A 14,250-nucleotide genomic window follows, 5' to 3' on the forward strand; every position below is an offset into this window, starting at 1 on the left:
TGCTCACGTCCAACATTAATACACGGAGGGCGGCTCTTCCTGCTGAGCACTCTGGTTCTCCCGGTCACGACAGCCGTAGGAAGCCAGTATGCCCATCTTGCAATCGAAGTGAGTGGGCTTCACGAGCCTTGTACGATGCCCACACACGGAACGTCCCCAGTGAGAGAAACATACGACAGCCTCACATGAAGCACATCTAGCTCGCACGCCGCACTCACGATTTAAAAGCTACTAATGGAGGGCGAGCGGCAAGCACGTGTGTGTCACGAATCACTTGCTCCCGACATACTTGCAACCCCTCTGATACCGTACTTCCTCTACGTGCTGACCACGGCCAACAAATTTCCCAAAAATTGTGGAGCCCGTGCATGTGGTAACACATACGTCGGGATGCAACTCCCGCTTTAGTTTCGCCTTTTGTTAATGTCTTTTCTAAACTGAAAATTTGCTTCGCCTATTGGTCATGAGTTTCTGAAATGTTCATTTGATTTGTGTTTTGTCAATGTGTTTCTGAAATGGTTACAATGTAGATTTGTTTCGCCCTTATGTGCATGCATTTCTGAAATGTTAGTTTTGAGTGTTATGTGGTTTCCGAAATGTAAATTTATCTCACCTTTTATTAATGTGTTTCTGAAAACTTAATTTGTTTTGCCCCTTTGTTATTGCGTTTCTGAACTGGTCATTTGTTTAGAGTTTTGTGTTTTCTGACATGTTAATTTGTTTCGCCTTTTGTTAGGGTTTTCTGACATGTCAATTTGTTTCGAGTTTTGCTAATGTGTTTTCTGAAATGTGTTTCAGTGTGTTAGTGTTTTGCACTTCTTGGCCATCATAAAAGAAGGCTTTCAGGTGACATTTCAGAATGAAGATTTTATTTTAATTTTAAATTTGATTTAATTGAATGAATGACCTTCAGTAAAGTTTTGAATGCAGATGTCCAACTGTCCGGTGTTTCAGTAATTTTTACACAACTTGCAGGTCTCTCATGAGGAACTGAACAGCAAAATTCCCAACAGGTGTAAATCAAATTTTTTAAATAAACCAGTTTTTTAGTCTTGCAACGGAAAGCCTGATGTGACGCATTTGTCACCATAGCAAAAATGCGAATGAGCATCAAAAATGTTTGTAGTTTGTGATGGGAGAGAAGGTTCCTTCCTGGATTGGTTCTCCTGAGTTGTTTACCTCAGCGCTCCACTGAAGAGACAGGCCACAAACAGACCTGGGAGCCCAGGCAGGTCCTTGAACACATCCATCACAAAGTATAACACCATCTGTGCCAAAAACAAGCATGATGATGCATCTTCTAATCTCATCTTCGATATAGTTTTATACCAATTGATTGCGAACAGCCATAAAGTTAAATGACGGGGTCACCTGATCATTGGTTTTGACATAGCCCTTATCTAGAGGGCTGTCCTCTCCATAGCGAGCAAACATAACCAGTCCCATCAGACAACCTAAACACAGCACGATCTGCTGGCATGGAAAAACAACATAGCAGGACCTAGGAAGGACATGATAGGTGAAGACAATAAGTAAATTGGATGCCATAAAGATAAAGGCACAAACTAGTATGGTACTCACATGACTGCCTCTTTCTCAGTGCGGGAACTGAGATATCTCTGGACTTGGGCCTGGTTGACCCCGTACAGAGCCAGCATCAGGAAGATGCCACCCACACCTAGCGTCCAGAAGGTGTGGCGCTCCAAAGGATCAGGATTTAAGCTACAAAAAATACTCAAAAAGGTTAAACGGTATGAAAAAGTGTTGTTGTTTTTGTTTGGTTTTTTACTTTCAACTCTTCAGTGCATAGTGTTCACAAGGGTTGCACAAAAAAATGTGCTTTGTGGATTATTTTGAGTCTTTCAACGCTGTCTTTTTTTAATTACATCCTTCACTGTACTGTGAGTGAGCGACTGTGCCATGGATTATTTTAGGTCTTTCATTTCTATTAAGAAAGTCCCCTGTCAACTGTCCCTCTGGGACAAGGCAATGAGTGTGACCCAGCCTTAATAAAAACAAAAAACAGTGGGATTTCTTTCTAATGTGAGCACATGACCTTGAATATGGATCTATATACGCAGTGGATCCCCCAAGATTTATTTAACTTAAGAAATTCTTGATGCACTTTTTTTTATTTTTTAAACTTACTCTAGTCCAGCAATGCGGCTGCCGTTCAACGCTTTCCTCCAGACCTCAGCGATGCCCCCTGCCTGATGTGCCCCAACAATGATCACTGCCAGCTGTCCAGCAAACATCACCACAGTCTGGAACACGTCGGTCCACATCACTGCCTTCAGGCCACCCTGAGGGACGTAATCACACAGAATTTTGTATATGGTTTTCTCTCCACTGCACTGTGTTCTGGAATAGTAGTGGAATAGCCTCTTATCTAGTGCTTTCCTTAAAAAAAAAAAAAAAAAATATATACGACGGCAGAAAGCCCTGTCCTCGCTCTCTGCAATTAAAAGCAAATATTTCAGGTTACCTCTCAGGTCACCAAAGTGTGGCCAGGGGGGCATTTTTAGTTTGCAGCTCATTTTTTTATTGGCCCTCAAGCATATTGTAAAAATAAAATTTCATTTATTATTAATGAGATAGGTTATTAGATATTAAACTACCGTATTGTCAGGAGTATAAGTCACACTTTTTTTCTTAGTTTGGCTGATCCTTAGAAAGTGAATGTGCCTAAGTAATGTGCAACTATAATGATATGATACCTGTGTGGATTAAGAAGTGAGGTATCTTAGACAGCATTGTTTAATCAGGACACCACTTATGTCTAGCTTGCAAACTGTAGCTGCTGCATCAGCCACTGACTAACTAAATACACACGTATGATATTCAATCTATTTTGTGAATTAAAAAAATGAAGTTCTGGTGTTAAAATACGCCTGTTTAATACATTTCTACACACCGGGATGCGTCCAGTTGTCTTGTCATGTATTACAAATGTCTTCTTCGACAACATTCTGATGTTACTTAAAAAAATATGACTTATTTCAGCTTCCTTGTTAGTGTAAACATTGTCCCCTCCCTCTGGCTTTGTCTTCTTCTCTTATGAATTTAATGTTGTTAGGAGCAGCGCCATGACACTCCTATTTAAAAAAAAAAAAAAAAAAAAATACCACAAAATGTCAATAATACTCCAGTATGACTTATACAGTATGTGTGTTTTTCCTCTTCGTCACGCATTTTCTGACTGATGTGACTTAGGCTTAGCATATATTGACCTACACTGGCTTGCTTTTAGCATCTTTAATGTACCAAATGTATCAAAGTGCCCACCCATCCTTTAAATTGGCTGTATGTAGCCCTCGTTTGGACACCCGTAGTGTAAAAGTATATTGTGGTAAGTGTTTATTCATTCCAGACTCACCAGAGCGGTATAGAGGGTGCACACAAGTCCCATTGCAAGCACTGCTCCCCATAAGTCAAAGCCAGTGACTGAAACCAAATAAAACAACAATATTAACATATGCATCCGCAGACATTGACAAATATGGTGGACATTCCTTTCTCACCATCAGCACGGGAAAACAGATTTGATTTCGTCTTGCATATCAAATGGATCCCCGCATATTCGTGATACAACATTCGCAAACTTACATATTTGTGGATTTTTGATCAAATGATTCTGAACTGTTCCAGATGATGTTGTAGTGTAGAGGTTTGGAATTGTTTAAAGACTATGTATTGGAAGATAAAGGGTGAACTGTGTTTGCTGCTTTAGTAATAATGGTATTCATCCCCAATTCTGTAATGCCTTGTATTGTTGGATTGCCTTTGTGTATATTAATGATGGTTTGTATAATTGTGGTGTGATAGTAGTAGTATTAAGGTGATTAAGTGGAATGGGTCGCTTAAGTCCCACAATGTAACTAACACACATACTATACGTCAAAATTAAACCCTTACACAATAATGTATACTCTCGGCTCTTCTCGGTGATAACTAATGACTTCTTACCGTCCCGTCGGAGTTTCCCATGTGATGCTGCTTCTGATGCGTTAGGAGTTTGGTCGTATTAAACTTCCCCGGTTCTGTGCCACCACGGGAAACTTGTGCATAACAAGTTTTGTACTCAGCTGCAATGTCTTTTTGGACTTAAACGAAAAATACACACGGCCAACATCAGTCCTACTCCTTGCTTTTAACAGCACACGCTGTTGTTGGGATGATGTCGGAGGAGTCGGGAATCAACTGCTTGTATCAAAGTGCCTGTATGCAGGCCAAAATAAACGGATACTCATTTTTGTGGTGATATCTCCTAGATAATCGATATCTAGAATCGGATCGGGACACCCATACTAATACACATGCAAAACAATACTATTTTAATTTAATTGATAACCCACAAGGCATGCTGGGAGGCCAGAAAGTTACCCAGCATGTTTTTCTGATTTTGATGATTCTTCATTATTTTCCTTCAATTTCATGATCAAACAAATAATTGACTGTTTTTTTTAAGATAGGAGGAACTGACCTCAGCATGTCAACGTGTCCTTTCCTTGCCCTGCTATTGTCAAGGAGATCCCGTTGATCGATGCTTTATGTAAGTGTGTAAAGTTTCATGTGCTCGTGTAAAAGAAAAGTAGCTAGTGACGGATCATGTGGTTATATGCAACAAAAAATGACTCACCTGCATTAAGTGCCAAAGCAGGAGCGTAAAGGACCACCCCCATATAGATGACCTACAGATGGAGGGGAAAGACATTAGCGCATGAAGCAACAGACGTAAACTACTTTGTCTCATGATTTACATAAAACAACAACCGAATACCACATTCTAAAACCTGATTCTCCCCAAAATGCAAAACCAGACGTCTCAGCTCAACAGAAGTAGAACAATGACCATGCATTTGTTTATATTTGAAATAATATTTGACACCACAAAAGACTACCCAATGATTGACTAAACAAAAATACCCATGAAAAGTTAAAAGATACCATCTGAAATATGAAGGTCACGGTCCCACATATGCGCACTGTCTTGTTGAAGCGTAGCTCCAGGTACTGTCCGGAGAGAAAAAACACACATACAGATGAATGACAAGTTATTGTCGTTTTAGTCTGGAGGACCGAAAAGGCTGCCCTTGGATCACAAGTGGGGGGAAAAAAGTATTTGATCCCCTCGTGATTTTTGAACAGTCCAGAATTTTTAATGGTAGGTTTATTGCAAACAGAGAGTGACAAAACAAACAAACAGATCTTACATTAACATTTTAAATGAATTTTGATTGAGTGAAATATTTGATTCTCAACCACATGATTTAGGACATGATGGCAAAACCCTTGCTGGCAGGTCAGACGTTTCTTGGAATTGGTCACCAGGGTTACACACCTCAGAAGGGATTTTGGTCCACTCCTCTATGCAGATACTCTTCAAATCCTGAAGGTTTTGAGGCTGTCGCTTGGGAAATTGAAGCTCCAGCTATCACAACAGATTTTCTATGTGATTATGGTTTGGAAACTGGCAAGACTGACGAAGCCAATCCAAAATCTGAATGTGTTCCTTCTTGAGTAACTCCTGTGTTTTGCCGTATGTTGTAGGTCACTGTCATGCTGGAGGGCCCACCCATGATCCATCTTCAGTGTTCTCATCCAAGATTCTACAGTACATGGCCCTAGTCATCAGCCCCTCAATGCGGCAAAGTCTTCCTGTTTCTTTAGCAGAAAAACAGAATGTTTCAGCTGTTCGTTGTCAAACTTCAGGCAAACCTGCGATATCAACCCATTGCGATGCTTTTCTTGGCGACTGTAGTTCCAGCCCCCTTGAGAACCACAGACCAGCTCCTCCCGTGTAATACTGGCCTGATCCCTCTTCTTACTTAGAATTGACGTTACCCCACCTGGGGAGATCTTGCATTGAGCTCCAGAGGGAAGGTGATTGACTGTTATCTTGTATTTCTTCCATTTATTAACTAAACAATGGTCTCTTTCTCACCAAGCTTCTTGCTGAAGGTACAGACTAATTTATGTGCCACTCTGTTTGAGAAGCATTGCTGTAATCAGGCAATAGCCACCAGAGAAAGTATTGGGCAGAAATCAGAAGTTAGATAGAAACAACAACAACAAGGAACTCTCCCACTGCTAACCCGTGTGAGTAAAAAGGAACTCTCCCAATGCCAACAGGTGCAAGTCTATATTACAGGTATATCTTATTTGTCTTATTTTCTCTTATGTCTACTATATTGGGTAATCTAAGTGCAAAGGTGTTATTTCATGTTTAGAGGGCTCTAATAATGTAAACAAAATATATTTAGAAGGTAGTAAACAGGTTTTTACTGGTCTAACTACAAAAATATTCAATTTATAAATGGGAAAGCCTACTTTGCGGAAATTCACTTATCACAGTCGAGTCTGATAAACGAGGGATTACTGTAAATAGTCTCCCATAGTACAAGAATTTAACCAAGTAGAATTTATATACATTTTCTATGGGATGAATGCAATTTTTACTTCATTAGGTTTTCACTAGCCATGAGTTTTGTTTTGAGCCTTACCTCATAGGCGCTGGACAGCCGCAGCCTGTAGAAAACGGGTATAAAAACGTGAGCTGGGATGAGCAGTCCCAAGAAGTACGAGCATCCCAGGAACCAGTACTGCGTCCCGAAGGTGTACACTTCGGATGGTGCGCCCAGAATCGCCACGGCTGACTGGAACGTGGCGAGCAGAGACAAAGACACGGGCAGCCAGCTCATAGAGCGGTCAGCCATCAGGAACTCCTGTGGGGAATAGAATGTCAAATACTGCTTTCTAATGACACTACACGCGTTTCTCCACAGGCCCACCTGTGTTGTGCGCTGGCGTCCACCAGAGAAGGCATAGAAGAGGCCAATGCCAGCTGAGGCTGCTAACAGCAAGGCAAAGATGACATAGTCCACCGTGCCGAAGTGCATCTGGACTACTCCCCCCATGATGACTCTGGTGGAAGGCTTGTGCTGAAGTGTGGGGAGTAGGCCGTCGGGTGGGTGATCACAACTTTCAAGACGCTACATCACCCATTTGGATTCTTGGAGAGCTGGAGGAAGAGAAGAAAGGATCACAAATGGATGAGTGGTGGTCAAGTTACTTTCTCACCTGGATCTGGAATCAGGACTGGGTAGTATTTATTAGAGGTGCTCTATATTGGCTTTCTTACAGATACAGCATACCGATAATAAAGATGCCGATGTAAGCCAATACAGGCAATAGCGCCTCCCTCAGACTAATATTGTGTCCTGAAACATGATGCATTTCACAAATAAACACTGTGCAAAATAAGACAAATGCTGCAATACGCAATACACGTTATAAAAAAGTGCCATATTTATTGTGTCTCACCAAACAATTATGACCAATAGTCATTGACTATGTTAATGGGAATCGTGGAATTGGCCAAAAAAAACGGAATCTACTTTTAAATGCGGAATCTTGCGGTTATTGCAATATTGTGAATTAAATGCTATAATCATGAGGAGAAGGAACGTTTGTGTGGGGAAATATTTACCCAGCAGACCGCTCATTCATAGCGGCATGTCCTCACAAACACTAACCAGCTCCCTCCTGAAAGTAAGCCCGTGAAAACACTCTTGTCATCGAGCGTAAGCGTGAGCTCACGTACAGCAATGGCCCGTGTTAACTGGTTGGGTTAGCTTAGTTTAGCGGCGCATGCTAATGTGGCTGTGTGTGGGCCAACGTTGTGTTGAGCGTTTTATAAAACTGATTTCATCGGGTCCTAAAACAACATGGTCTAGTATCAACAAGTAAGACAGGTTAGTCTTAATCAGGGGTGTTCAAACTTTTTCCATTGAGGGTCGCAAACTGAAAAATCAAAAGGATGGAGGGGCTTTTACATTTTTTACACCGACCCATTTAGATATGCTACGTTTTTTATATTTACAAAAACAGCCTGCATATCAGCTTTGTGTCAAAGATAAAGCATATTATTAGTATGAACTTTTTGTTTTTACATTATACAAATAAAACTTTCGGCTTCATAACATAGCTTTTACACAAACAAATTTTCCTAAATTTGCAACTTATTCTTTGTTCTGTTTGTTTCTCTTAATATTAAAATAAAAAAATGCACATATTTTAGTCTATAATCTTTCAACTTTATGCTGTTTTTTCTGTTATTAATCATTTGACATGGTTAATGACATGGTTATAGGTCAATTTGTGGTGTGATTTAGGATATATGATATTTTTTTAACAAACTTAATAGTAATTTATTGGCTCTCCCTTGTATAAACAACCAGCCATTACAGCGGCACTTCCTGCGCAAGCTCCCCAGACCATGACACAGCAGTCCGGGCACAGTGAGGGGAACCGTTGTAGCTATGGAGCCGAATATCCAATGTCCAATATGAAACTGACTTCACCAAGGGACATCGCGGACATGTCTGCATGGTGATGTTGCGTTTCCTTCTTCTTGCGGGTGGCAGGACACGAGTGGCAACCAGCTTTGAAGCGCATTACCGCAACTACCATGTTGGAGTGTGGCCCACAGTTACGAACGTTCTACGGCAACCGGATCGGCCCGATCTTGTGGTGGACGCCGATTTTATCCGATCTTCAAAATACAGCGGATCGGCAGCCGATTCCGACCCTGAAGATAGTATCGGGACATCCTTCCATGTGGCCCTGGAGTGGTTGAAGTATGCTTGGGAAGGCCTTGCCTGCCTCTCTTGTGGGGTTCCTCGAGGCTCTATTTTAGGTCCCCTCTTATTAACAAGGTTACCTTGGGTGACAGTTTACATAGCTTTAGTACTGTTTCCCACTGCTACGCACACAAAAACCGTACGCAACTATCCCAGCTAGCTAGATATTGTACCTCCCACGTAATCCAGTCCATCCAAAACAAGACAACCCAATGTCAGAAAACGTTTGCAGCTGCATGACTCTAAAACAAAAACAAAAAACATCAAGGCTTTCCTCAGACCTAAAGGTTTAGAAAAGGTCACGCATGCTTTTATTTTGTCTAAATGTAGTGCTTTTATATGGATATTCCAAGATCATCTTTTAAAACAAATCGTACGCCACATTCTCAGAAAACTGCTGGACTAACCCATTTAGGTCTGTGAAGCCACAACTTGTTTTCTCTCCGCCAAGGAATTCAATCAGTGTTAGAATTCTGTGTAACATCCTGTATTTTGGGTGAGAGCAGATGGGATGACAAAGGAAATGGACACCTTCAAGTTAAACTGAAATTTACAGCTGCCCACATGGAAAAAAACAAAAGGCATTCTAGACTCAAGTTGCAATTCCAAAGTCACCTGAAATCAATAGAAAGAGCGCTGAAATTTAGGCCAAATGAGGTGTTCAAACAGGACAAATGAGCCCAAACACATCAAATGTGGTTTGGGAAAACAGGCATTCAGGGAGGCAATTAAAAACAAAAACAAAAAAAATCCACCAAGTGTAGCAATGTCTAATTTTTATACTGTGTAAATAAAAAAAAAAAAATCTAAAATAAATTCAAGCTTGTGCACCCGATTCTAGTTTTGAAAAGATATGAAACATGTATATTGCAAAATCATACCATCTTGGAAAGGAAATTCTTCAAATAAATCATTCATTCATTTTCTACGTCGCTTGTCCTCACTTGGGTCATGGGGGTATGCTGGAGCCTACCCCAGCTGACTTTGGGTGAGAGGCGGGGTACACCCCGCACTGGTCGCCAGCCAATCACAAGGCACATGCAAACAACCATTCAAACTCACCTTCATACCTATGTACAATTTAGAGTCTCCAGTTAACCTAACATGCATATCTTTGGAACATGGGAAGACGAAGTACCCAGAGAACATGCAAACTCAACACGGAAATTCCCAAACGGAGATACAAACCCAGATCTTCCAGATCTCCCGACTGTGTGATCAACATGCTAACCACTAAACCACCGTGTGGCCAAATAAATCAATAAACTGTAAATCAAAAGGGCCCAAAACTAATGAATTCATCACTCTGATGAATGTATGTAAACTTCTAAGAGCAACTGTACATTCCTCTTTAAAAGGTCTCATTTCTCCAGCAACCATCCTCACTGCTACACTCAGTATAGTCGTCTGTCTGTATCTACCTTCACATGGGCAACTGAAGGTGTTTTTTTTTTAACGATTTTATTTGGATGACATAAAACTTGTGTGTGATTGTACTTGAGGTATACGTCAAGTCTCTTCAAGAGATCAAGTCCATTTATAACCTGCATGCTGAAAAAGTGGGTGCACCCCGTTATGCATGTCCAATCCACATAAAGACAGTAAATATATATTTTCTATATTTATAATAGGAGGTAGATCTTTGAGATTTGGTCATTTTAAATGTAGCTCGCAGGCTCGCACCCCTGCTGTAAAGGTAATGAGGATACAGCAAAATATAACAAGGAAACATCAATTCAACACCTTCTTCATTTCAGCGGCCACATTTAAGCAAACAAATCCAAATCTCCCGTTCTGTTTTTCCAACAAAGACGTAAGCTAGCCTTTTACTGATTTCATTGTGTGGGAGATTCGTCTTTTGTTACTCTTGTTTTTGACATCCCGCTGTGCTCATCTGAGGTAAATCTTATGTTCCCCTAGAGCAACATCTCCCCTCTCATGGTGTTATGAGTAGAACTGCACCACGCATGGTGATGAAGAGCCAGGGGGGAAACTGCCTGCTGAGAGGTAGACGAGGGAAAGTAAGGTGATAGTGAAATGGGGATCGATAAACTCATGTGTGATATTCTCGTCTCTCTTCTTGTACAATAGGGATTGACATGAACTCACTAGAGCACATGACATCATCTCTACGTACCAGTCATCAAACAGAACGACGACAGTCTTAACAGGTAAGTTAACCCACAACAATAATGATCTACTATTCTATGTGGGTGCTAACAAACATGTTACTTTAACTGGTATGTACCAAGTGCCTGCAAGGCTGGGTACTCCAGCAGCAACTCCTCTGGAAGCGACAATATATTGATATACGAGATACAAGGTAGTAGGTACCACTAGCATGTCGAATGGCATACCATTCCAGGCATGAAACCATTTAAAATATAGGTCATTCCCATAACAAGGACAAGGGGGCATATGAAGTCCATTAAGGCCACAACATCGCCGGTATTATGTACAACAATTATGCTATTTGACACTGACAAAAAATAGCTTTTGAGGTCTCGAGGCAAGGCTTTTAAAGTGAAGAACATTGTTGCAACTGCCAAGCATTCTGGTGGCAACATTATTACTCTGGGGTTGTATTGCTGCCAGAGGTACGGGTACACGGCACGAAGTAGATGGAATCACTTCAAATCAACTAGATGGCTGTTCCAACAGGAACACACGTCACAATTTCAAGTGAACCATCATAGGTCCTTCCACCCGAAAACAAGACACTGAAGACAAAATTAGCACCGTGATTGAGTGAGTCATCGCAAAACACACAGTCTCGGAGACTGAAGCGGTGAATCACACGTCGCATCCGAGTCACCAAAGTGAGTGGCCAGCGTGGAAGCTGACACACGCGGGAGGCGAGGGCTAAACATGTCTCCTCTCCCTCGGCACCCTTACAGCCTTTAGGGACTGGGTGGTGTCCATTGCTCCGCATGATCTCTACGGATGATTACCTTTGTTGTCATAGTTTAATAATAGTCCTCGATTTGTTGATTAATAAATTAATCATCAATTTGATTAACTCATTTAACACCAAAGATGTATTTATACGTTTTTATAATCCCGAACGCCCGATCCCAACAACGTATATATACACACGTCTTTCACATTTTTAGCGCAAAAGGCAAAAAGAGGTGATGACGCAACTCTCTACAAATGCATTTCACTTTAAAGCATTTTTAAACCATATAAACGGCTTCAAGGTGGCAGAAGAGCATTTGATAAGAGCTCGGCAGAGATCAACTGAAGGGGAAAAAAAAAAAATCACACATGACAGGAAGGAGGAAGTGGGAGTGGGTGGGCAGAAGGTTATACATTGTAGGGAAATTTTAACACATGCACACGCACGCACGCACGCACACACACACACACACACACACACACACACACACACACACACACACACACACACACACACACACACACACACACACGTGCACACACATAGTTCAGTTCCAAATAGTTCAGTACTGCTGATTACTAAAGAACGTCTTTCCTGATGAAAGACGAGAGTCTAATCTTTATTTTGGTAGGTTCCATGTTTATATAGCAAACACAAAGTCGTCAAAATCGTCTAAAATTGATGGTACTGAAGGGGTTGTCTTTTGAAAAATGGTGACACCGGAGACAGGGCAGGACAGCACGAAGGAGATTGATTGACAATGGTCTACAGCCAATTTAGGACGCAGAAAACAATGGGCGGTGCAGACAGACAAGAGAGGGAAGAGATAGGCACTCAACTCCCCACAATCCAATTCTTCTTAAAGGGCCAGGCTCGGCCTGTAACAGCGTTCATACGCTGTAATAACAAAAAGAAATCCGCGAAAGGTGAACCGCGATGGAGCGAGAGAACACTGTATGCATATATATATATATATCTTTTTTACAAATGAAAAAATATATTAAAAATACCAAAGTGGCCCCCGTATCCTTGGACTTTGAGTATGCCGCCCCTAAACAAACAAATGAATCAAATAAATAATGATTAAAAAGCCATTCTAAGCCCCGACAAAACAAACATCCTGCCAGCACCAGTTATTTTCAATATTGCACCTTTGTAGCATAACATTTTTCATTTTTCTCAAAAAGGTCATCAATGCTTAGAGTTTTTAGCGGGTACTGATCGGTTGCACATTTTCATTTCTCCTTTTCTCTGCAATAGCGTCAAACACAGGATTGTGATGGAAATATTCCTGTTATATTATGATGAGGAAATAATAGGGAAATGTATAAATCACTTTTTTAAAATATTTGTCTGGCTGTGTGTGTGTGTGTGTGTGTGTGAGCGTGTGTGTACGTGCGTCCCCCCACAAAACATCACAAGGAGGTCACGCAGCAGCGCACGGTTGCTTGGCAACACAAGGGACAATGATTGTACATTCTAAGCAGGGGGGTGGACAAGTACTGCTGAGAGTGTGTTTTATGTAGGCACCCTTAAAGCAGGTGAACACCCTTTTACTCAGGATTAAACAGAATATCAGGTAACTCCAGCAGATATACTGTACTACAGTAAACCACCGTTTTTAACGGCAAGAATAGCAATACATACTTAAGTACTGGTTTGTACCAAGTGTACTTTGTACCAAGCGTATTCCAACAATATTTACAATGGAACTTTTGAATTTTGACATCCTTTATACCTGTAGGAAATGAGGGGTGAAATAGCGATCGTATCGATACCAAAAGTGGTAGCAGTATGATGCTTACATTTGCTGTGAGTTTTTTAACAGTGGAAGTTTTTCTTTATTTTTGCGTCCTCGTGTGAAGGCTGAGATAAAGTTTATTGAGTCTGAGCGACTTTGCTTTTGGAACGCAGGTGCACTCTGTTGCAGCTACATAAAAGCCTATTTTGATCATCTTTTTGTTAGCATTTGTTAGTCAGATGCTTAGAGAACCACTTATCAGTATTTCTCTTCATTACTGTACTTAGTCCTCAACAAATATCCTGATTATAAATCCTACAGGAGGGAAAATCACAACTATTTCACTTCAGCATGCAAGTTTAACAGTACAGCTGCTTCTAGGGTCGCGAGGCTATGCTGGAGCCTGTCCTAGCTGACTTTGGGCGAATCGCAGGGCACAACCATTCCCCACTCACATTCATACCTATGGGCAATTTAGAGTCGCCAATGAACTCAACATGCATGTTTTTGGAATGTGGAAGGAAACCAGAGTATGCGGAGAAAACCCACGCATGCACGGGGAGAACATGCCCAAGTGGAGATTCGAACCCGGGTCTTCCAGGTCTCCTGCCTGTGTGGCCAACATGCTAACCACAAGGCCTATTATCAAAAAGCTGACAATGGCTTGGACTATGGAAAACAGTGATTTTGCCTCTTTGCTGATAAGTTGCGGACCAAACCACTGTTTGTGTTTGCTTCGTATTGATTTGGTCCGTCTCAGGCTTAACCGATGACTCGATTAATTGAAACAAGCTTCAGATTAAATCGACGACAAATAGAATTGTCAGTTGCAACCCTTGCCTTGAGCGGATGAATTCGACTTAGACGATTTCCTATATATTTGCCTGATATCTGTATTTTACTTATCATTTTTATGCTTGAAAAGGCATCAAAAATGTGTAAAATTAGGAAAAACCACGGTAGAGGTA

At 41.2% G+C, this 14,250-nt stretch overlaps 1 protein-coding gene across 8 annotated transcripts in view; it reads right to left on the bottom strand.

The window, feature by feature from the left end:
- Positions 1 to 14,250, bottom strand: part of slc5a6a (solute carrier family 5 member 6a) — a 30,749-nt gene that overhangs the window by 12,695 nt on the left and 3,804 nt on the right. For 6 of the 8 annotated variants that reach the window (XM_054762676.1, XM_054762680.1, XM_054762679.1 and 3 more), the window contains 9 exons: positions 6,792 to 7,021; positions 6,504 to 6,725; positions 4,948 to 5,013; positions 4,640 to 4,691; positions 3,377 to 3,444; positions 2,149 to 2,303; positions 1,582 to 1,722; positions 1,372 to 1,501; positions 1,180 to 1,268 (listed from right to left, as the gene is read on the bottom strand). In XM_054762676.1, coding sequence (XP_054618651.1) covers positions 1,180 to 1,268; positions 1,372 to 1,501; positions 1,582 to 1,722; positions 2,149 to 2,303; positions 3,377 to 3,444; positions 4,640 to 4,691; positions 4,948 to 5,013; positions 6,504 to 6,725; positions 6,792 to 6,917 — 1,049 coding nt within the window. In that variant the 5' untranslated portion in view covers positions 6,918 to 7,021. Of the gene's footprint in view, positions 1 to 1,179; positions 1,269 to 1,371; positions 1,502 to 1,581; positions 1,723 to 2,148; positions 2,304 to 3,376; positions 3,445 to 4,639; positions 4,692 to 4,947; positions 5,014 to 6,503; positions 6,726 to 6,791; positions 7,022 to 9,049; positions 9,297 to 14,250 lie in introns of those variants that run through there. The other 2 variants (XM_054762682.1, XM_054762683.1) reach the window with 2 other exon arrangements.

The sequence above is a fragment of the Dunckerocampus dactyliophorus genome, chromosome 19, assembly GCF_027744805.1.
Source record: "Dunckerocampus dactyliophorus isolate RoL2022-P2 chromosome 19, RoL_Ddac_1.1, whole genome shotgun sequence".
NCBI lineage: Eukaryota > Metazoa > Chordata > Actinopteri > Syngnathiformes > Syngnathidae > Dunckerocampus > Dunckerocampus dactyliophorus.